The sequence below is a fragment of the Dryobates pubescens genome, chromosome 2, assembly GCF_014839835.1.
Source record: "Dryobates pubescens isolate bDryPub1 chromosome 2, bDryPub1.pri, whole genome shotgun sequence".
Classification (NCBI taxonomy): Eukaryota; Metazoa; Chordata; class Aves; order Piciformes; family Picidae; genus Dryobates; species Dryobates pubescens.
In genome coordinates, this window is record NC_071613.1 from 49366309 (window position 1) to 49392016 (window position 25708).

The following is a 25708-nucleotide window of genomic DNA, read 5'->3' on the forward strand; positions in this document are numbered from 1 at the left end:
CCAAATCACTGCATTAAGGAAGATGCCTAGCTTTCACGCTTTTGTTCAATTACATAAACAACAATAATTTGAGAATACAAAGTTTTCACCTCCTCTCCTTCCACTTCTGGCCGAACAGCATCATCCAGCTGCAAGGGCAGTCGGGGTTCAGCTAAACTGATGACATAGATCTGAAATTGAGACAGCAACAGAAATAGCTTGAGATTCAGCTCAAAAGGAGGTGTGATTTACAAAAGGGTATTTCTGGCATAGACTTGAAACAGCTGTAAGACTGTGATTTTATTCAAATACTTGAGATACATGGGTACGTTCTCATGACAATACTCTAAGTGCTTAGTTCTTATTTTCCTTTTGAAAGATTAAAAATATCTTCCTTTCTTCTGGGAATCAGTGAGTTGAGCAAGTACAAACTGCCTGAGGGACAAGCCTATTAGCATGAATGCCAGGTCTGAAATTACTAAATTTCACAGAGTTTTAAGCTCTGATTGTAGCAGGATCATCCCGTTCTTCTTGCTGTTAATGTATTATTTTACTTACCATCTGATTGCATCTGAGTGAGCCATTTCTGATTGAAAATTTCTAAGACAGCTAAAATAAAATCAGAGAATGAAAACCACCTTGCCTTGCCTTACAATCTAGTCATGGGTGCATAGGATAATTGCACATATATTAAAATATGCTTTCTTCAAAATCTGCAGATTTTCCCCACCACTTAGCTAAAATGTGTCTTACTGCTATAATAGCCATTGTACTCTACTCTTCAGGTGACTGTGTTTCAGCTGTGTGGTAGGCAGACAGGTTGGTTGTAAACCTTGAAGGAAAGAATACTATATAAAGGTTTAAATATGCTTTCTATTTAAATAAGTTACAAAGGTGCACTTCCTCCAGCCCTTTAGCACAAGCTGCAGGACTTTCAGATTTCAAGGGTTTCCATACTGTTAAGCTAGTGCTTTACTTTTGCTGACAGTTATGTATTCCATTCCACTGGAAAGTACTAAGGGGAATATTGTAGCTTTCTGATAAAGAAGAAACCTTTGACTTGCACTTAAAAAGAAGCAGACTTTTTATTATAGTATCTGCTGAAGTTCAGAATAAAAAGCTAGAATTGCAAGCATTCCTAGCTACATTATTCTAGTGTGATACTTTATTTTACTTGGCACTGTAACTCAAATGAGAAAGAAAAATAGCAAATTTTTAAAATCAAATCATAAACCCAGCAATGTTGCACATTTACATATAACACACTGAAATTTGTCATTTCAAGCAAAGTTTATTTTTCTGGTATGGGACTGCCTAGACAGATAATCTCTCCAACAATTAAGCAGTGCTTCATTTGCTCAAAAATTTACCCTTTGAACATGAAGCTCAACATCTTGCTGAGTACAACCTCCAATCTTCTGATATGCTTTCCTCACCACACCTTCTACATCCACAATGCTCTCTTTGTTGATGCTGTCAATAAAGATACAACAAGAGGGTTACTACATTTCGTTGCGCGCTGCACCGGGTTCAGTACTGAGCACCAGGACATTCATGCACTGTATGCACTGCTGGAACAACAAAACAGAGTGAAAAATACAGGTAAAGTTACTTATTATGTATAATGAGTACGAAGGATTTTGCTAAAATATTCCCAGCCACAAGGAGTTCAAGATGGGATGGAAGACTTGAGAGGGAAAGAATTGTGATTAACCATAGTGCTCACTCATTCTTTCTGTATGTATACATAAACTGACAAGTTGCATAGTTCTTTTTCTAGGCCACATACACTCCTGTATGTGTCAGCTGATGTAATTATCTGGAAGATGTGTCTTAACCAGCAGAAAAACAAACTGAAAGGAAGTCCTAGATCTTGAGGGAAAAATCAAAACTGATTGATCTTGTTTAAACTACATGACTTGTTACTGAAAGATGCAAGATGCTTCTAAATCATTTGTGACAAGGGACATCTTAATTGCTCTCCACTAACAGTCACTAATAGTATATTAAAACACCATGTAACATCTTGAAAGTCTTCCAAAAACACAATATAAAGTGTGACTGCTATAAGCAAACAATAACAAAAGCCTCTAGAATCATCTGGGAGAAAGTGATCTGTATGCACATCACAAGTCTCAAAACCTAACAGCATCAAAGTAAGTAAGTTACTAGCACTGAAAACCAGCAAATTTGAGTATTTTAGTTGATTACACAATTTCTTTGATACTCATATTGTCAGGTGAAAGAGCTCTTTAGCAGATGCACTAAATGTTATATAGATCTTGGTGCTTCATATGCTTGACTTCCTTAACCATTAGGTAATTCCACACACTGCACAAAGTTTGTGAATAGTATGTTTTTCTGGTACATTTACACTTTGAAAGAGCTACAGTTGCTCAAATCAATGTAACGAACAAATGGCTACATTTGTACAAAGCAGAGGTCGACAGTAGGTTTTAAATCAGAACTCATTTAGCTAAGGGTGAGCCTCCATTCATCTCCATTATTTAAGCAGAGAAAAATTCAAGACAAGGAGAAATGACACTAAGTGCTTAGAAGTGCACACTCCTACAAATGATTGTTTAAAAAGACTGAGGCAGAGATACAATGCTACGGATGCAGGAGAGCATGATGATAAGAAACACACAGAAAATACATAATGTTAAAATAATATTAGGTGTAAGCATAAATTCCCTTTGCTTTTCAAATACATGAATATTTAGAAGAGTTTTCCTTGTGCAAACTTACACACACACGCACTAAATCGTTCTCTGTTATTGTTCCTGCTTCCTTTTTCATGTCAACATTTTGGCCCAGAAAACACTACAAATGACATGCATATCAGTGTCTTCATTGGAAAATGTCAGTTTCTAATCTATTAAATAAAAGGTCTCTCACTAATACAAACAATCTGTTTTAAACTTACTGAAGCGAATTCTCTGCACCCTGAAAATAATAATGGTTAAGTGTAAATGTGTTGCGTGATGGATTCGTAATCAGATGACTGATCCCATGGCCGAGAACTGGTGTTAGTGAAGCCCCTACAGAGCTTTGATCTGAACATGCACGGAATTCAAGAGATGCAAAATGGTAGTGGTTTAAAAATAGAAGAAGAAACTGACTTTTACATCATTGTATCTGCAATATTGCTTTGAAAACTTGCATAATCAAACTTCAGAACTCTGCACTTGTGATTAAATGTGCTTTTTCACTCTCTCTAAGCTGAAGCTGCAATTAAAGCTTTGTGTTTCTTGGTCTGGAATGCACTTTAAAACTGTAACATCTCTTAGTCATTAAATGTGCCATAATTTGTCATAATATATCTAAACTCAGTTCCTATCAATGAAGACCCTGTATATATAATTGCCATGGCACACAAAAGCATTGCCAACTTTTCCACTGCGTATGACCACCTTTGTAATTACAAACATTCATCACCAACTCTAAACACTCGTTTGATAGTTACAAAATATGCTTTTGCTCATTCAGACTATATATCTAATCTGACATGTAAGTAAAAACTCATGTTTTCAGCTCTGTTTGAACCACACTCAGCAAAATGTAGTGCTGGAAAAATCTGTAGTCCCTAACACACTGCATGGACTCGAAACTATAGAAACCCAGAAGGTGTCTTTGTGATCCCAGCAAGTAATTTCAAGAATGTTACTAAAATGGTAACTTCAATTCCAGTTACAAAAAGAAACAAGATGCCTTAATTAAACACTGGTAACTACAGCAAACAGTAAATTAACTACAGTAAAGAGTTCTCTGCAACAGCAGCAGCAGCACTAAGTCATCTAGGTGACTTTTTGGTAAAATTCCCCTGGGTAATGAAAAAACAAACAAACAAAAAAACAAACAAACAAAAAGGTGAGTGAGTAGCAAAAAAGCATTGCAAAGCTAGCACCATTTCCATTAAAGACAACAGCATTTCTAACTTTAATCAATATTACAAAGGACTAGAAACTACGTTAGGATGCACTAAGAAAATACAAATGACATCTTTATACTGTTTAATCCTTGAAGAGCCTATTTCAGTGATAGATTCATAAAGTCCAATAATAAAAATGTCCTCTGCATAGCAAACTTCTTCTTTGTATACATACATTCCTTCCAAAATCCCAAGACTATAATTACTAAAATGTCCACTAGATGCCTTATGTCCCTCTTAATTATCTGCATGCCTATTAGCCAAGACTTTATCTTTTAACCACAGGATTGCATTATTGCAGTCTATATGACAACATCTTTCATCAACAGCTTCGTGTTGCAAGCTGAACCCAATGTGGGCCTCCCTCAGTGAATCACAATCAACATTTTCTTGATCAGAAGTCTGAGGAATTGGAAGAAACTTGGCTATTTACAGACTTCAAACAGAAAATCTAAAAACATTAAATAATTGTCATAACCATAGCAACCAATATTCCTTTAACTAAATGTCTTGTCAGTTAAAGCTGAAGGCAACAGAGTTTACTCTGAAAAAAATAATTCACTTGGTAAATTCTTGGAAGCATAAACATTTTATATTCAAGTCAATAGCAGCACCTGTAACACTGTCTGCACAGTCAGTATCCATTAAGCCCTCTGAAAAGGAAGCTAACTGACACTGAATACATGAATGCTAGGTAAACACCTATTCTTATTCTCTTAATTCTAAAAATACAACAATCTGTTTCCTATGCCAACATTCTAACATCTGGATGAATCTGTGTATCTTCTGGGGGGGTGCAAAGAAATGAAACCAGAACACTAAAACCTATCTCATTTAGCAAGATTTTAAGTAACAAAGCTACTACACATTTTTAATCATTTTCACTAAAAAAAAATTCTACTTCATTTTCCTTCTGAGTTCACCTAGCTTCACCATCTGTTCATTTCATCTCATCACACCTTTGTATCTGCAAACCTTCTTGCATAGGTACCATCAGACTGGAATTTACTTACTACATAAATTACTTTCTAATTTCTCTTGGATAGAATAGAGAGTTTTCTTTAGCCTCACAGGAAGGCAGATCTGCCTCACCCCATATAATTTAATCTTGCAGCTTCAGCATCAACCTTTTCCAGTTTGACATATATTGAGACACAAAGACAGCAAAAGTGGACAAAATATTCCAGGAATGGCCTAATGACTGGCATATTTTACATCAATGGCATTTTATTCCTCTTTCTCAAAACTCAAGAGATCTCATAGTATAGCAGGTAAGTGAGTTGCATGGGCTCCTCTTAAGTCAGTTATCTATCATGACCTTACATTTCTCGTCACTTATTTTCCTACATAATTATCCTGAACAGACACAAAATGACCTCCAAGGTACAAATTTACATTTAAAAGTATCATACTGATTACTCCAAATTGACCCTGGTTACTGCATACTCCTAGCCTCTACTTCACCATTCCAATTTCTGTACCACCAGCAAACTTAACAGCTGTGATTTGACACTTTCTTCCCGCTAAGTGATTAAAATATAAATAGAAAAGAAAACACCTTTCCAATATCCAGCAGTTTTCCTGGTATCACAAATTTATCTAGCTGCCAAACTTGGGTATATTTTTCTATACTGTGAAAAATTTTCATACAGGTTTACCCATCTTTTCAATTTTTAATCTCTTTTCTAGATTTTCATTCTCTAAGGCTGTAATGATGAGCCCTCAAATTACTTCCTGAGCAAGTGCACACTGCTTGGGCAGCTAAATTAGAACCTGTTAACCACCTCTCCCAACTGCTATAACATAACACCTGGCTATGGTACCAGTAGGGGGAAAGGCTGAATGCTGATATAAAAAATTACAAAGAAAACCAAAATTGACCACAGCCTACACTTTATGGACAAAAGCAGGTTCATAGATCACTAATTGCACCACTTGACAAGTAACTCTTTTGACAGCATCCTGATGAAAGGCTTTAAGAACTCCACAGTTACCAACCCAGTATCTCTACTGGCCCTATTTTATTGGCTATGTAGGTTCTCAAAGTTCAACTAGAAAATTTTCATTGTCAAATTCACAGAAGTTTTTCTCTAAAACAAAGTTAAACCAGTATTTTAGTATCTATCTCTAAGAACCTATACTCTGATGATAATGGAGACAATTACTACATGAATATTGCTAGACCACAGAAGGTTATGAAAGTTCTTGGGTTCCATGTGCCAATATCTAAAAGAGGAACTGGTTTGTTTATTATTTATTAATATTTGCACAAAAAATGCTGAGATGCATTAAAAACCTGAGATGCAGAATTTGACAAATTACTTTGAAAAAGTTTTGCACCCAATACCAAAATGTGAGAAAGCAGCACATGAAAAATAAAGTTCATGTGCTAACCTCTGAAAAAGATTAGTTTAATTGAAGTGTAAAGAATTTAAGTTACATGTTATCTCCAATAAATGTGTATATTTCCTCATTTGGTGTGTAGGAAACAAGGGGAGGTGACAAAAAGACACTGAGAAAGGCAGGGAAACAATATAGTTATTTTTAGACATCCAAGACCAGATTCATCTGCTACTAATAGTGTCATTATTTCAGAGCAGGTGAAGACTAGCAGGAAAGTGCCTGAAGACAAGGCACGTACTCTTGCTGTGCTTCAGGTGTTACTGGCACAGTGACCCCAAGTATACTTAGAAGTCAGGGAACAGCAGAAGCCTCTGAAGGACAAGAGGCAGCTTACAATGGTAACATCAGACAAAATTGTAGAAGGAGATAAAACACTGGAAAAAGGGAGAGCATGGCAGGATATTAAAATAATAGGATTGTTAGTAGGAAGGCATCACAAGAAGATGATTGCACCGATGGTGCTAAAAAACCAAAAGCAAGCCCCCAAAAATAAACTCAGGCGGCCACAGCAAAGAAAGTTTGTTCAAAGAGCATGAAGATAAGCATGTGAGCACTTCAGAAGCACAACTAATGAGTAAAACATGCATGCTACAAATTAGGGAGGCTGAAGTATCAGGGTTTAGCTAGCAAATGCTATCACAAAAGGGAGAAAAATTAAAAGTCAAAACTCAGTACAAACATCATGAGTCTGGCTACTCAGAGGAAATCAGATCTACCACATCAAGAAAAGTAGGGAGATAACAGTGAGTTGGAAAGAACCTAAAGATGAGGTCCTGCCTGATTTAACAGCTCACTGCTGCCAGAAGAGAAAGCAGTTTTGCCCTCTACTCTTTCCAGATAGCTTTTTCCCCCATTTTCCACTCATTGTTAGCTCCAGACCTTCATGACCTAGTTTAAATCACTAACCTGAGAGAAAACTAAAAGATAAAAAGAAATATTAGTAAATGAGAAAAAAAAAAAAGGCACAGAAGTTTTACAAGTGGCAGAGTCAGATCATGGAAGAAAAGACTAAGGACCAACTTCCTTCTCATGAGCTCCTAATCACTGAGCTCTGCCACCCATGAAATATAAGAAATTCAGTTATGGAGGAAAGGGCTATGAGGAAAACTGAAAAAAAGAGATGTTGGAGAGAACTGAAGAGTAGGACAGTATGCATCGGAACTCTAAGAGCTGTTTAACTGTTCTGTAGTGCAAATTTGTTGAGAGAGTAAAGGCAGACAGCTGGTAGGTTAGAAAGAGATGGACTGGGGAATGAGTACATTACACTTAATTCTTTTCAAAGATTCTGAGCACTGGAGAGAACAAACTATTTCATGAAGAAACAGAACACTTCACTTTGGCTGATAAACACCTGTAAACAGCATGCTTCACATGGCACTGCCAACACTAAGCATCGCCAAACAGCAAACACTGCTGGTTCTGTTTTCCCGTTGCCTTGAACCTCATCAGCAGAAGCATTATCCTAAACTTCTTAACTTGGCTTCTGGTAGTCTACACTATAATGAATCCCTCCTCTCCCTGACATATTGAAGGTTGAAGGCTGTAGCACTTTTGCAGCTAATTAGTGGGGGCTCCTTTCCCAGGCATGAGAGTAGTGCCAAGAACTACACAGAAGCAACTCAAGTGCCACACGTTAAACAGATTATTGCACCGAACTGATCCACATTTCTGTTTGTGAACAAGTAGAAATAAATGATTGAAAGCTCTTCTATAAAATACCTTTGCCATGTAAACATGTTTAATAGTGGACAACCTGAAACCACAATCTTGAAGCAAGCAGCATGAGAAGATTATTTTTTATCTTTAAGAACAAAGCAAATAACTGCATTTAAATTGCTTAAATAAACACTTGCTCAATTGACATGTCTAACTATTAGCTTCCAAATGAATATTTTTTAAAGTAACTTATATCCCTTATTAAAAGTTCTAGTGCCAAAAATAAGGTGTAAATGAGATTAATTCAGTGCTCAGAAGATTCTCTTAATTTCTTCAACTCAGTAAGCCACTTGCAATATGAACTTCTTCACATCAGTTCTATATATAGTATATAAGTATATATAGTGCATATATATATAGTAGTGTGTGTGTGTGTATATATATATGTATATAGTATATAAGTATAAAATGTATTAACTACACTTTGTAGGAGAAAACCCCTGAGCATGTGCAGACAGAAACACCACCTACAAAATGAAGTGTCCCACTAAGCTCAGCTTGCCAGACTTTTTGTTAGCCAGCTTGAAAGTAAATGTAGGTTGTCTATGGCAAAAGAATGCTGCTTCAGCAGTTCAGAATGAATTTCAAGCCTGTTCCCTATTTTATCTTTTGTCAGTGTAATGTATTCAAAGCAATAGTGAGCTGACAATTTAAATAACTACATTTTAAAACAAACGAAGCATTGATGTTAATGTGTGAAAATGGTCCCAACCCCTGGGAGTCCTGGTTCCCACCATTGTTTACTCTGACAACAGGATATAATTGCTTACTTACTTGGCAGCAAACTTTACCATCTGCTTGCTTGCATGCTGTCCCACAGCCACAAGAGCCTGGATATTAAACTGCTGCTGACGCAGGACTAAGAAACACTGCTTCCCTGAATACAAAGGAAAACAACACAGGTGTATTAAGGACAAGTTACTCGAGGTCTTTGTGAATGAGAAAAAATGCTTTACTATACCAAAAATGCTGAGCTTTTAAAGGAATGTGTGTCTCCCTCACTAGCTCCCACACCCAAATAACTACACCAAACTAGTCTGCTTCGCATGTGCACACAGAGCGAGCAATGAGATAAACCAAGCAATTCTGCTTTATGTCCATAAACACATGAACAGACCTTTTCTAAAAATAACAATAAGCTTTTCAAGCCAAATTATATCTAGGTAAAACCAAGAAATAGAAATCACAACCTTTAAAATCTCTACTGTTTTTCAACTGCAAGAAGCACACTTTTCCTTGTTGTTCTGCTCACAACTACTTCCAGTCTACATTATTTTAAACGTTTTTTCTTGTCATCTCAAATTAAAGCTGTAGAGTTCACTTTACAAAACTGCTCTGGGAAATAGGCTGGATTTTGCACCACAGGGACTAAACCAACAATGTTCATTCTATAATACACCACACACATACAGAATGAAGGGGAACAAAAAGAGTATTGATGCTGGTGAATGACAAGAACCTAAAAGATCCAAGTGAAAATTCCAGTAAGAGCAATTTATTCATGAACAACTTAGCAAAAAAGAAGTTGATAGGAATTAATAATGATTTACAAAGTACTTTGTTGACATTAAAAATGCCTATTTCCAAGTCAACAACTCTCTTTCTAATCTGTTTAGCTGACACACTCATTTCATATTTCTCTCACATCTCCAATAATAATTTACTCCTGAAGTTAGATGTAAGGAAATATGGTGATTTTAAATGTGTCTTCCATGGAGAGAAAAACTGACAACAAACACTTCATTGTTGTATCAGCATCTGATAAAATGCATCAATATCATTTTAATTCCAAGTTCTGACTCATAACATTACAACATTTCTATTAAAATGGTAAGAATGGGAAGAAGCCAGGAGCTTTGTTATAGATAGCTATTTCCCAGTTACCAATGACTCAGCCTTTAAAACATTAAAATCAACTAGCATTAGAAGCCACTTTCAGTTTTCACTTATAATTATGTAGATTACCATTCCTGCCTGACACATACCTGCAGATAATTTAAACAGTATCAGAAGATAAATGCTGAACATTTGACACACAATCTAATGGAAATAAAAGCAAACATACAAACCTAAGACAAAATACTATTTTAGAATAACACCATAATTATTGGAAGTAAAGAATCTTGTCTTATCATTATGGTTTCTGAAATGCAGTATTTTCAGAAAACAGAGTACAATTATTTCTTTATTCCAGAGGCTGCAATAGCTAACTAAAGAAGCTAATATGGTATGGATGTACATAGCTCTTGCAGGCAAACATTAAGCCATGGACTTAAATTAGAAAAATATAGGCTTCAGACATTAAACAAGAGTTCATTGGTATACATGCCTGTGTTTCAGATGCAGTAACTCAACAAACAAAGCACAGTTTTTCCACAGGACACAATATGCTCAGTTTCTTTGGATGAGCAAAGTGTATCTCACATCTTTGACATCTCAGTATTTCTTACTGACAGTGTGGTCTGACACAGTGTATCCCAGAAAACAGTATTTGTCTCCATGATTTCAGTCACAAATAATTTAGCGAAATATGACTGAAGTTTTGGTGAGGATATACAAGGGGTTCAAACAAAAAAATACTCAGCTGAAGACAGCTACAATGTCACTCAACTACTAAATATTTAAAGAGAAGACAGTGAAATATATGGCAGGAGCTCCTGTCATACTAACCAGAAGCAGAAATTTGGCCGTTGTACTTAATGCCAACCACTAGAAGTCTGATCAATATCTGCATCATAAAAGGATTCAAATTTTCTTGTCATGAGTAACAGCAGTTGTTTTCATGATGAAATAGGATGTTTTGTAGAATATAACCAATTCTAATCATGCAGAAGATAAGTGATCAAACAAACCTCCCTGATAGGAATAGTTAAAACATCAATTACAGAGACTGTAGGAGGAAACAGAAGTTTTCCCAAAAGGCATGCAAAATACAATTTCAGAAAGACAACCCATAATCAAAACTACTCAATGATTAGATGTCTTTCCAGATGAAGGGACAGAAAAAAACAAAGGAATTATGGGATGTTCTCCATGTGTTTCACAATATTTACATGGTATTCAAGTGAAAAGTCTAAGACCAACATTCAACAGCAAACTAAGTTTCTATAAAACAGACCAATATTGTGTCCCACAAAAATGCCTAAACAGATGAAAACTTTCCAAATAAATTTGGTTTCAAATGTCTGACTCAGTCTAATGCAAGGAACTTTTAATCACTGAACAAATAAGAGAAGATGCCACACAGAGAAACCCACCAAAAGTAAGCACATAAAACCAGATAGGAATGTTTCCTTTCTTGGATGTAAGTGCTAAGACCTTTTGAGAGAAAAGGATGTAAGGAACAAATTTGTATAAAGAATAAAAAATATTTTGTCATATAAATTAATACATCACTATTTACACACACCTGCCAGCAAAGAAAACTTTATATGCTTACTACAAAATTTGGTCCCGTATGTAAATTGCCCTTGGTGGTACTTTTATTTTGAGATGTATAGTTTTGATGTTTTATAAACCTTTGCATTCCTAAACCAAAACCAACATACTGCACAAGTCCCAGCTGCCTGGCAGAACCCCGAGTGATTTCCCAGCTGCTTTTTGATGATAAACGTGATCAGTAGCTTCAAAATAGGCCAAAAATAGCATTTATTCAATCGATAAAAACCACAAGGCCCCAGGCACTTTAATTTTAGTAAACCCCACAGAAATTCCCAACACCCCATTCTTTACACATCCTTCAGTTAATTTCCATCAGACTTCATGAGTGGCCTGCCAAATGAGACAGCTGGATTCTACAGTTGCTCACATTTTGTGGGGGGTTTTTTGGTTTATTGGTCAGAAGAAGATGGGGTTAAATAAAGGCTATGTTGGTTATTTAGGAGTCAAATTTGGGCTTCTGAGAAAAACTAACACTACTTACGTGTAAGATTTTCCTGTTTCCTGCAAGACTTTCCTTTTCATAATGGTAGGAATAGCACCACAATGTGTGTGGGAAAAGCTAATATTACTTTTTACTCTTAAACATTTGGTTTTCTTGTAGGATTCTTTCCCCCAGAGCTTAAATAAACAAGCATAAGGCATTCCCCAGCAGCATTCCCTGAATGTCAGAATTATTCTGTGTTGTCAGACCAAGAAGGAACAAGAAGCATAATCAATAAATTGAGAACACTTCATGCCCGTAATCAATGCCTTTAGCTTTCTTTCTTCAGGTTGTGTTAAAGAGTTTTGAAAATAAGCACTGCTGCTTAACAAAAAACAATGGTCTTTCCTGAAGTCAAAAGTGAAGGATAGCAAACAGCTTCTTGTAACACATTAGTATCATGTTAACATATATGTTACTCTGACTGAAGTAAATGCATATATCACACAAGACACTGTATATAAATGCAATATGGAGACAAGTAATAAGCAGCCATTGAATTTTACATTGTTTTAAATGTCTGCATAGACATTTAAATGTCTGCATAGACACCTGACTTTAATAAATTGTTGCCTGAACTCCTCCTACAATTGCAAAAGAAAAAGCCATAAGGATACTCTCGTTTGCATACTGATAGTAAGAGTTAAGTGTCTCCCTGTCTGAACAATTTCAATGTATAGTGACCAACTCTCTCACAGCTTTTGAGGTCAAAAATTTCTATTTATAGGAAAGTGAATTCCATGTAAGACTTCATGACAGAGCTATTGAGGAAATCACAGAGGACCTCCTAAATTTGAAGTTTCTAATACCAATTCAAATGTACATTATATCTACATATTTCCATGCAGTTCCATATTTTAACTACCTGCATTACAGACACTCATCACAATGGACACATTTTAAGAAAATGAAGCCTCAGAAAGACAAATGAACCTGGTACCTGTGACAATATTCTGTACTGGATTCTCATTCCTAATTAGCATTATTCCCAACTCAAAGAAAAGTGTTAAGTTTCATTTGAGAAGACAATTTCTTTATGATCTTTTTTTTTTCAACTCTTTGGAAGACAAGGCATTTGTATCTCACTACAGAGCTGCCAAACATAACTGAAATCAGTACAACAGTTGTCAGCGTCTGATGACAACTGAAAAGGCCAAAGCCTATTTAAGTTTGCATATGGCAAACTGATCTCCAGAGAGGACTTCTAAGTTCAGGAAAGAAATACGGTTGTCAGACAGCCAAGTATGTCAGCCCACACCACTGAGAACCTGCAAAAGGATTTTCCCTTTGTCTCATTAAAATAAAGATGACGTTTCTTATTTTAAGTTCTAATTCATACAATCAGACACTGGAAATTGAAAGTAACAATTCTCAAATTTTAACACAGATTTTTATTTCCTGGTGAAGAAAAGGTCCAGTGAAAATTTTCACATGCAGCAGAATAAATATGGCAGCCTGTCTGAAAACTGATATGTTTCCCCAAAAAATTAAGTTCTACAGTAGAAGCTGGTAACTGTTTTACCTCCCGACTGTTATCACTCAAAAGAAAATGACTACAGTATTTTTCAAATTCCTCTTTACAATTGCTCACACATTTGCTAATAATATGACAAAACCAGAATTTATTTTTACTACATTGTAACAGTAATGTCCAATTTCCAATCAGCTGAAAACAAAATTTCCTTATACCTTTTTGGGGCAAGATGAATGAAAAAAAGAGAAAGTTAACAAGTCAAAAATGAACACTGAGTAACCTGGTGGCAGTTTTCTTGTGTGCAAGACATAACTAAGGGGTCATGAAGCCAAAATAAACATTCAGGTTATACTATCAATATAAGGAAATAAAAAATGAAACCCTGGAGGCATCTCACCTTTAGCTCTGCTTGTATGAATTCTGCCACGCACCCAAACTACTTCATCAGCCTTCTCTGCTGTCAAGTCTTTTATTCGAATCAAAACTCTATCTGAATAACAGAAAATAAAACAAGAAAACAGTTTAAGACAGTTTAGGGTTGGAGGTTTTTAAGCAAAACATTTTTAACTATAAATTCCAAATACATTTTCCATCATTGCTAAAATTTAAAATCAGTCCACAGCATAACAGATATACTGAAAACACACAAGATTCCATTTCCTTTCTCAGCAAATTGTACTTGATCAAGTGGTTTTAAACAGGTTTAAGTTTATTGCTTGACTTAAATAGCAGGGTCAAACCGTACTAAACCAATAGCAAGAGCTACTGTAGCCCATGGATGGCAGAACGTAGTATGAGTACACTGTTTTATTAGATAAGACTTCACTGTGCTGCACTGTACTGCCTGCACTTATTAGACTGAAATTCTGCTAGCTAGGGGATGTCTGCCCTGCTCCACTGTGGGACATGAAAGCTGGTGCGCTGAACACAGCAAAACAACAGCTCAGAACTGATGAGATTATTCGCTGTACCTATGTAAGTAGGGCAAGTATGACTAACATACTTAAAATAGAGATAGAGATAGAGATAGAGATAGAGATAGAGATAGAGATAGAGATAGAGATAGAGATAGAGATAGAGATAGAGATAGAGATAGAGATAGAATAGAATAGAATAGAATAAACCAGGTTGGAAGAGACCTTCGAGATCATCATGTCCAACCTATCATCCAACACTACCCAATCAACTAAACCATGGAACCAAGCATCCTGTCAAGCCTCGCCCTGAACACCCCTAGCGACGGCGACCCCACCACCTCCTCAGGCAGCCCATTCCAGTGGGAACCATAAGTAAATATGCATTAGAAATTAGAAGATTTGATTAAATCATTGGCATTTTGGAGCAATGAGAGTAATACTGTGTAAAACCAGCAATTTATTTTGAGTGTTGCTGACAACCTGATAAAGCACTACTACCAGTGCAGCAGCCAGGATTCATCAGAAAGAACCCTTCAAACTGTGTAGCTGAGAAAGCTAAATAACAATAGGAATGCATGGTTTGGAAAGGACAGATTTTGGATAATAAAGAAAAAAAATTATAAAGGAGAATATTTTTAAATAACTCAGGATGCTAAGAATTGTATACAACCATTATGAACTGCAACTGTGCTGGGTGCATGCCATTATTCCGTGAGATGCATTTTATTATTGTAAATGAAGCTATTCCAGAAAGAATAACTGTATTGTTCTGTAGGTTTTTTTGCCAAATATATTTTTACATGGCCCCAAAGACTTACTTCCTATAGTATCTACAAACCATTTGGAGGATATACACACCATTGCAGAGATCCTCAACAGTTCTAAGAGCTACACTTATTAATTTTTATATTTTATGTAGTTAAAAACACTGCTTATGAGACAAAAAAAGATTTTCAAGGGGGACAGTGGTCCTTATGGGTCTCTTCCAACTCCAGATATTCCATCCTTCTATTCTGTTTTGAAACACAAGCAAACTCACTGTCTCTGCCTTTCATCACAGACTTCTCCCTTGTTTCAAAGCAACATTACATTTGCTAAGACACTTCCACTCCAGACTTTTCCCGCCAGAACTTTTGCAGTTTGCCTACTCTAGGTTACCATCTGTTGCTCTGGACTCCTTCCCTCTGTCTCTGAATATCAGTCACAGCCTGCCCTGCAAGCTTATTATTCTGCACAGGGAATTTTAAGGGGCTGAAATTGTTTATTAGCTTATGTTCAGGACAATGTAGGGTTTTTTTTCTTCACAGACACACGTCAAAACCAGAACAGAACAAAAGCATACAAAGAAATGTCATAAGAAGTTGAGTCAAATATATCAATAATGTGTGTGCATGTGTGCACTGGGGAAGAGAGAAGGGGGATAAAGATGTTATCCCTTGCCAGCAATTTCTGATTCTTAAACTTTATCAGTATAGTGCTATAGAAAACGTGCAACCAGTACAACCCACAAGCTTTATTATTTCTAAGAGTCTGATATTCAGACAGCTAAAATTACCTCAGTTTACTTAAAGCTGCATTCTTAGAAACTTAAAACATTTTCCAGGCACAAGCATAAAGACAGAATGAGGTGTTAGCCTTTTTATGGGTCCTTACAGCTTCAGGAACCATCTGCATTAGATAAATATATTTAGAAGTCTTTTGGATACACAATGGTTCATGTTTCATCAAGACTAAACAAGGCATCTTGAACACAAAAATTTCTCCATGGCACAAAGTATTAAAAACTATTTCAGCTTTCATAAGACCAGTAATAGAACACTATCAAAAAAAAGAGACATAATAAAGTTGGGTTTTTTTCTACCAGCAGATTAAAGAACAGCTGAGATTGGAAGGGATCTACCCCCTGCTCAAGCAGGGCTGCCTAGAAGCCAGCTGTCCAAGAGTGAGTTTGGACGGTTTTTCAGTATCTCCATGGAGAGCCCACAGTCTCCCTGAGCAACCTGTTCCAGCACTTGGTCACCCTCACAGCAAAGTGTTTCCTGATGTTCAGAAGCAACCTGCTGTTTCTGCTTGCACCCGTTGCCTCTGTTCCTGTCAATGAGCTCAATGCAAAGAGCTACATGTAGCCACTGTTATGTCACTTTGTTTCCCACCTTCCACGTTTCCCAAATCTCTTTTTCTCTCGTTTTTAAAAGGCCAGTAATTGATGATAGTATCTGTTAGTGTAAGCAATTGTTTGTCTTTGTCACTCATTACCTCTTGTCCAACAAACATATTGTATGTAGCTCAAATCTTTCCTCTGCACTCTCATATATTATTTCATCTAGAATTCCTTTCAGTTCATTTCTCTCTCTTCCATGATAAAACCAAAGCTTTGCTCTCACCTTTAAGGTTTTCCTGCCACACTTCAGACTACCACCTACTTATTCCTTCACAAATGCAAGCTATTCTTTCATCTATACTTTCATTTTCTGTGCTAGATAAGCACTTATAAACAATTAAATAATGCAAAGATGTTTTAAACCACACTGCAGTTGCGGTGAAAGGAACAAAGATTTGAAACAAAGTTCAAACAAAACACTGCAAGTCTGAAATTACACTTCCAGCTCCAAATCAATATGCATGCACCCTCACTGCCATTCTGAATTATCTTTAAGGGGAAACTATAGTTTTTCATTTCCTTCACATATAGCACTATCTCTTTTCAACATACTAAATATCTTTTATCTTTCTCTCAGTACTCTAACCTCTCTAAAAATGGAGGGAGAGGATACATATCCCAAAAGCTGTGTGGGTTATGCAAGATAAGATGACTTTTCCACCCTCAGGCCTCTATTCCCTGCCTGTGACATCGCCTGTTTACTAAGTTCACTTATCTTGCATCATGGAGTTTTGAACAGTACGATCAATGTATCTCCTGTCTCTGTGAGGTGCCAACATCATTACAACGTTGGATACATTTGAGAAAGAAGTTTAATAAAGAAAACCCTGAAAGCCAAAAGCAATATAAGATGAAAGCAGCTTCCAGGGAAGAGAGATATAAGTAATAGGGCTGAAGGGAGAAAAGGGGAAAGGCAAACAGAGTTTTAACTAGCAACCATAGCCTCATCAGGCAGGAAGGACTTAAAAGACATGATGTAACAGGAAGTGAGAACATGAAACAGCCAGGTCAGCCAATATTAGCAGAACACTGAAGTGGGCCAAGAATGCAGGCAAAGGTGAAGCATCTATGCAATGACATTGTAGACATGTGAAAAGTTTTGTCTTATAGCACACAAACAATATGCCCATCCCTTGGAAAGGACAGTTACTTGTTCTGGTCACTCTAGGCTTTTTCATTTCCCAAGTCCAGCCAAGTGTCTTCAGGACAGCGCAGCTACTACAGCAAACCTAAAAACAGCAGTGCTGCAAGTGTCCAACTGAGCTCCTACCCACATCTGTGCTGTCTGTATTGTCTGTTAGCTCCAGCTACCAGATGGTATGTGGATCTGCATATCATACAATTCATTAGAAATGGCATTTAACCACACAGACTTTAGAAATTAACAAAATCAATACTGTACAGACAGATGGGAACACCCATATTTGTGCTTCCCCACCCCCTGCCCCCAAAGTAGTAGTTCCTCCAAGACACTCAATACAAGCAGAACACTTTGGAGAAAAGCACATATGCACTACTGATGCCAAGTGATGACTTCACTCTCCCATGAGTCTTTTCGTGAGAGCTCTCCTGTCAGGAACTACTGAATCTCTAAATAAGAGGGCATTAGTCTAAAGGAAGGGACTAGAGTGATCTTGACTTCTTTATTGTAGGCATTTGGGGTTTTATTGTTACCTGATTTTGGTGTTCTGGATAAGCACCTTCTAAAACACAGAACAGCAAGAGTGTTGTAGGTTGTACTTTAAGCCCACTGGAAAACCTACTCAACTTGTCCATACACTGGTTGAGCCCTTTTTTCTTTCAAAATGACAATCAAGGGTCAAGGAGACAAAAGATCTAAACACAGCACACAGCCCACATTCCTTGGAGCTTTCGCCATTTTCCTTCTCAATATACTTTTTTCTCCCCAGTATTCTTGTGTGTTTCCTCTGAATATGAGGCAGTTGGCAGGGTAGGATTTAATCCACCATCTCAATCTGCCAGCTTGGGTCCCCCACATGGTTGTTTGCTATAGGTTGTGAAACTGGCAGAGGGAACAGCTTGCAGAAACCCTAATGAGCCAAATGCCACTACAGAAGAGTGCAGGGAGAGGAGATACAACGGGTCAATCTTTCAGCCTACAGCCAGCAGTGAAGGTTAACCAGTCAGATGATAACTTGGAGAAATTATCTTTTTCTGAGTACTATACTTTTCTGATTATGCACACCAATTTATGGATTGTAACACGGATCCACCTAACTGCGTATAGCTGTGGTCCTGCCCCTTCCAACAGCCATCAGATCCATAGCCAATCCCTAACCAACCCCTTTCACTTTGCTATGATGGCTAAACAAGTTGCTAATAGCATGCTGAAATGGATTAGCAGAAGACCCAGCATCAGGAAGAGGGAGACCACAGCAGCCAGCAGTTGGGCATTCCCAACTTTCCTTTCCTTTCTTTGACAGCTAGTATGTATTTCATTCAATAATGACTGTTAATACAATCCCTAGTGATTTTCTTGTCCTACTACATTCTTGACATAATGTTTCCCTTCTGTTGGTTTCAATCTATGATTGCTTTTGTGTCTTCTTCTCCTCTCTACATTCTGCATTTCCCTTCCTAAGGGAGGTCAATCAAAACAACCATTCAGAGGAGAAAAAAAATGACCTAAGCCCAAATAATGCTCCTTTTTTACATTTCACTATGAATAAGTTACAAGAAGCCAGTCTATTACCTTTCCTCATTCCTGTTTCATGCACTGAATAAGATGAAAATTCTTATTTCTTGGGATGCTGGCCTGGGAGATTGTTTTCTAGCTCACAAATCTCTCTGAATTCCAACTCCACATCAGTAGAAAATGAGGATTTCTTGAATCCACAGTAGTATGAGTAATGTTAATACATAGTATTAATGGATTTGCTGCTCATATGCAGGACTAATGAGGTCTGTATAAGCAGACAGATATCCTACTCAAAGCACTGTTACAGGAAGCCATAGAAGAACTTCAAACAAAGAAAAAACCTGACATCTCAGGACTCCCTATGTGATAAATAATAGCAATTTAATTTAAAAAAAAAAAAGGTAGTCTGCAGTGACAGGACAGAGACAAAAACTGACAAGCTGTGCAGGGTGTACTCCAGGCAAGCACATAGACTGAGATTCCATAACCACTCCGGACTCGTCTCCAATATCCAACCACTCTCAGGTTTTTTTCCTTCAGAAATCAGAATTTCCTGTGTTCCAACTTGTGCCCATGACCTCCTGTCTAATTACCACACACATTCATGTCTGGCTTTATCTTCTCTACACCCTCCCATTAAGGAGCTTTAAACAGTAATAATCACCCCATAACTTCCTCTTCTCCAGGCTGAACAAGCCCAGCTCCCTCAGCCTCTCCTCAGAGACCCTGTTCCAGTTCCTGAGCAATTGGACTAGGTCCAAAAATGTTAATGTCCTTTGTGCACTGGAGAGACCAAAACTAGACACAGCACTTCAAATGCAGCTTCATGAGTACCAAATGTATTCAAGTAAAACGAAAGAATGGCAATAGGATTTGAATATAAGTGTGGTAAATGATTTGTGCAACAAATACAGAAGATACCAAGAACATAATTTCTTTTTTCCTTCCTTTTCCTCCCCTCTTTTTAAAACACTTCATTTTTTTAACTGACCTGGTTTCTCTTGGGATTGAATCATTGATGACACTCCATATCTTTCCTTAGCATAATCCTAAAATGGAGGTGAGAAATACATATCAAAGAAAAATTAACACAATCATTACAGAGTTAACTGAAGTAATGCAAGTCAATTAGCTCCAAGTGAAAGAAGAGTTGTGCCCTGCAAGAAAAAGAAATTCCAACAGCAAACACTCATTAGGATCATTACTTGCTACACAGAAGTTAGTGTGAGTACCTCTATAAAGAGTCCACTCCTGAAAAGATAATTGAGTCCTACAGAAGTAGATACATTGCTAAGTATTTCCTTCCCATATTCTGGCACACTAGGAAATCCATCAGCCTGCATGCCACTATGACAGCCAAAGCAAGCCTGACTACTAACAAAATCTTCTAGGTAAGACACAGGGAAATGGGAACTTTTCATCAACACGATCACAATTCTAGTTTGCCAACTAACTCCACTCACTTCCAAATGAAAAAAAAAAATTTATTTATTTATATGAATGGCATAAATGAACCTAAATGAATATATGAACCTAAGTTCTTTTTACTTTATTTGGTTTCTCTGCTTCTGATGAATTGTGGCCCATATGTAATTTTACAAAAGCCACTTACACGCAGAATTCCTTGGTGCAGATACACTTTCGGCCTTTCATCAGCAAGCAAAATTTATTTTATAGCAAAAGTTATGTTTTTTATTACTACTTTATTTTTATTTTTTTTAAGAAATACTGGCCTACTATTTTTCAGCAAGGATCTGTGATCTTCACATGTTAAAGACAGAAACCCCTGGCAGGCCAACGGGAGCCCTCGCAGAAGTGGCCTGTAGGGAACTGCAACAGGGAAAAGACTCGGTGACAAGGCAGGGTTCTGCTGTTTGTCATCGCTCAAGCAGAGCCTCCTCCACCCCACACACAGAGATCGGGCTCCGGCGGGGCTCAGGAAGCGCTACGTGACCGGAGAAGGCCCGAGCTCTTCAATGAGTCACGAACTAGCCGGGCCCAGGGCAGGCGAAAGTGGACCGGCAGGACAAAAGCAAAAGGCAGCTCTGCCCTCTGTCCGGCCAGACCTCAGTCCCGGGCCGGGCCTCCGCACCCCGCAGGGACCGCTGCCGCCTGACCCCTCAGCGTCGGACCCTAGACCAGCTCCAACCCCGCGCTAGGCCGGACCCTGCCCCTTCCCCCTCTCGGGATGGGCAGTTTTGACACCGTGCTCGCCCCTTCCCTGTGGAGACCCACATCGGCCAGCGACGAGTCTTCATTCTCCTGCCGGCGTTCCTGGCCTTGGCCGCGACCGGCGGCGCTCGGCATCCTCACCACCAGACCAGGCTCCGCTCGGCTCTGCCCGGCCACGCCGCTTCCGCGTGAACACCTCTCGCGAGCGCAGCGACGGGAACGCAAGGGTAGCGCGAGGGTGCCGCGCCTGCCCCGCGCCAGACAACTCTCGCGAGAGTGGAGCCTTTACCGCTGCTGTGCGCCTGGCAGCTGCGGGAAGCTCTCACGGGACAGGGCGGGGTGCAGCGCGAGTTACCTTAGCGGCCGGCTGCGGTCCCGCCGGTAGCCGCCTGAGGCTGGGGGAGTTGGCGCTTCGGCGCTTCCCTCAGCGCGAGAGGTGGGACGCTGTTTGCCGTAGCCGCCTCTCCTCAGAAGGCGAGCGGCAGGCAAAACGGTCATTTTAACCCCCAAAGCTAAAAAAGTCGTGTCAGGTCTGCATCCCCAGCATCATGGTCAGCAGGTCGAGGGAGGTGGTTCTACCCCTGTTCACTGGTGAGACCTCACCTGCAGTGCTGTGTCCAGCTGTGGAGCCCTCAGAAGCCTGTTGGAGCAGGTCCTGAGAGGGACTACAAAAATGATCATAGAACTGGAGCACCTCTCCTGTGAAGAAAGTCTGACAAAGTTGGGGTTGTTCAACCTATAGAAAGGAAGGCTCTGGGAAAACCATATTGCAGCCTTTCAGTACTTAAAAGATGGGGACAATTTCTTTATCAGAGCCTGTTGCCACAGGACAACGGATAATGATTTTAAACTAAAAGACACAAGGAAGACATTTTCTATGAAAGTGGTGAAACACTCACCCAGGCTGCCCAGAGTGGTGGTGGGTGCCCCATTCCTGAAAACATTCAAGGTCAGTTTGGATGGGGCTCTGACCAATATGATCTAGCTGAAGATGCCTCTACTCACTACTGGAGCTGGACTATAAGACCTTTAAAAGGGCCTTTCCAACCCAAAGTATTTTATGGTTTTCACCAAAGCGCCACCATCCTGACAACGCTCCTAACTTCCAGCCCTGCTTCATGCTGAGGCAACAGCTGCCGTGCTGCAGCAGCGATGTGCTGGTCTAGGCCACAGCTCTGAGACAGCAGATGTGTCTGGTCCTTGCTCACCCTGCTTCGCAATCAGGCATGTTGCAATCTGAGGGGTAATGTATTGACTTGAATGTGAGGTGGCTAACTAATGTGCTGGGGCAGCTTGGTAGTCAAACCGAAGTGCACTTTGTACTATCACTTATATTGATAGAATTTCAGTCTCCTGCCCCCCTGCTAATCCCCTTGTTTGTTATTAGTCAGCTAAAACCTGAAGTAGGTTTGATAGTTTGGTGAGAATGAACATCAGTACACACCCAGGTGTTTCCCTCCAGATGGGTGCTTAAATCAATGTTCCAGTACTGAGGCTGGGGCTTGCTGCAGGTGCCAATGACAGAAATTAAACTTGAATGCAGCTGTTGAATGCTATGGCCATATATTGTTTATTTTTTACAAGATGAGAAAAAGGAGCTGTCCTGATTTAAATTGCAGATTTGAATTTTCACATTTGACTAACTAATCCCTCTTGCGGTATCAATTAGAGTTCATCACTTCCTGTCCTACAGTTGTTTATTTTACAGTGCTTTGTCCTGCATTGGTTCAGCATCTCTTCTTGTGGGAATCCCCTTGCAAATTTCCCCTTCTGCCTCTCTCTCAGAGAATTACATACTTCACCAGAAGACCGCATAACTTTCACAAAGTCCTTTCTTCTCATGCAAAAGTGTTGCAAAGAATTAAGATCCAGTAACAGAGAAGGCAAATCACAGTCAGTTTTCATACCTACTCACCACAAGAAACAACGTTCTGAGAGTAGGGTATGGTGTGCTGTACTTAAGCACTAATGTACCAGCAACATAACACGTGGGTTTCCTTCAGCATGTCAGTTGTGTCTTTTCTGTTACCTGTCACTTAGAATGGGAGGTTGAGCAGGACTGCTGCAAAGCCTTAACTAACAGACAGATGCAAATCTCATGCCTCACCACAGAGCAGACAGTGCCATCTGTACCCTAGAGTGCTCTGCAATTCTCATAATTTCTCTGACTTTGCTGTGAAACCAACTTTGCTGTTGGTTTGTTTCAGTTAGAAATAAACCAACCTTGTTACCCTTATTTTATGCTGGGAACCTTCCAATAGTGAATAGCATAATGAGTATTTCCTCTGGGGAAAATAACCTGAAGGTGGTTCTGAAAGGAAGACCCTTTTAATATAATGAGGCTGCTAACTGAAAATAAAATTTAGCCAGTTAAAGGGCACTGTAGCAAATTATTCCTTTGCCAAGCTTTGAGAAGCAGTATTTTCTAGCACTCACTCTCAGATCCAGAATCTCTTTGTCTTATGGTGCAGAAAAAGATTTTTTGAACAAAATTCTATGATACACTGAACACAAAAAATTGAACTGATTTTAGGAAGAATTACTGACAATAATTTTTTCATGTTTGTTTAAATAAGTGCCTCAAAATTCTCTGTTTAATTTGGGTCAGCAGCAAAAAATTGTTTTGCCACATCCATCTCAATTTATTACAAGTCTTCCGTGAAGAAAGCAAACTACAATGTGCAGATGATATAGCTCATCCTCTGCACCTTCTGTTTCATTGCACTGTTATTGAAATTCATGTAATTGGGGCAGTGCCTGCAGTGAACCTTAGAGTGATAAGTAGGAGCAAAGCCAGTGCTGGGCCCGGGTGGGAGGCGGAGGGGCTGGGGGACCTGCTGGGCGGCCAGCACTGTCCCTTGGGCCTTCCCAAGGATTACCAAATGGAAATGACATCACCCACAGCCAATCGGTGGGCCCCAGGGGTGCAGCTGGATGGAAGCCATATTCCACTTAAGTAACAAGACATGACATACCATGTGCTAATGCTAAATAATTTATCCCTCAGGCATATAGTGAATTGCAAAGCCAAGCTGAGGCCTGGTCAACAGTTTGTAGTTTAAATTAAAACTGGCTTTTCCATCTTAAAGGGAGGGAGTTGGCTGTCAACTGTTGTGATCAAACGTGGAACACAGAAATGTGGGCACTCTCTTGTCTCCTCTCTTCTTCTCTCATCTCTCTTCTCTTTCCTTTTCTTCTTTTTCCTGTTATAATTTGATCTAATTAACACTTTTTGTTGATTTTGGTCATATATTCCACATTTCTATTAACATGCAGGAAAATCCTAGAGCAAGTTTTAAGTCGCTGTGAATAATGATATTCAATATAGCCTAAACTGATGCTGTTCCAAAATTTGGTCCTATATGTATTCATGTATTGCAAATGTTACATGGGTGTTTCCATAGCAAGGGTAAATATGTCACATTAGGTAGCCAGAGGCATTTGCTTCTTCTTAGGCTAAGACAATGCCTGGTCAGCCTCTCCTCTGGCTGGTTTGAGCTAGCAGTACACAAAAGCTGGATATGATGTTAACCACAGCATTCCATTGCCTTATGTTGGCTACTGGAATTCACAGTATAGTCTTTCCAGCTCACTTGTCCAGCTGTGCTTGGCCAAACCTTTGACATTTATTAAAACAGTGTTGATTTTTCTTAAGAGCTGAGTGCCATGATATGCTAAACAACTCCTCCATTAAGACCATGAAAACTTAAAAGTAGCCAGCACTTTGCATAATCTATCCTTAGTTAGCACTTTACAAAAATGGTGTCTCAAATATTCTTTACTCTTCTGCTGTACTACCAATCAAGAAATGAAGAGTTTAAATAGACACTGTGTTGGTGGGAAGGAGAAGGGAATTGCCCTTATTTTAGGATAAGAAATTAAAAGGACTTCTGGCCTTTTGAATGAATGAGAATATATTTAGCTAGTCTCTTCATGTTTAGCCAATTAAAACCTGGAGAACATGAAGTGGTACAGAGTTAAAAGAAGTGTGTGGAAAAAATACAAAACAAATTGGTTGTGTCTCTGAAACGTCTTAAGGGAATTCAGCTTTATTGCTGCAATAGTACACTTCCCAGTGTGCAATTACTCACTGTTATGGAAAGGGATTTTGAAGATTTCTCTTATTTTGGATGCTGCAAAGCATGCTTAATTTAAGTAAGAGGTTGAATTTAAGTTTTCCTTGCCATATTTGTTTACTTCTTGTATGATGGTCAGGCTGGTATCCGAATTCCCCTTAATAACAAATAGAGACAAAACACCAAACCAAACCAACCAAACAAAAAACCCCAACAACAACAAAAGACCAAGAAAAAAATGCAGCAGAGAAATGGAAATATATTTTTTTTTGTAAGTTATGTAAGTTCACACTGTGCA

General features: G+C 38.6%; 1 protein-coding gene across 1 annotated transcript in view; it reads right to left on the reverse strand.

Annotated features, from left to right (window-relative positions):
- DARS1 (aspartyl-tRNA synthetase 1) overlaps positions 1-21523 on the reverse strand; it is a 40628-nt gene extending 19105 nt beyond the window's left edge. The window contains exons 1-6 of the mRNA XM_054177205.1: positions 21398-21523; positions 20154-20211; positions 13823-13915; positions 8804-8906; positions 1350-1452; positions 90-170 (exon numbers count right to left, since the gene is read on the reverse strand). Coding sequence (XP_054033180.1) covers positions 90-170; positions 1350-1452; positions 8804-8906; positions 13823-13915; positions 20154-20211; positions 21398-21469 — 510 coding nt within the window. The 5' untranslated portion in view covers positions 21470-21523. The remainder of the gene's footprint in view (positions 1-89; positions 171-1349; positions 1453-8803; positions 8907-13822; positions 13916-20153; positions 20212-21397) is intronic.
- Positions 21524-25708: the final 4185 nt, after the last annotated feature.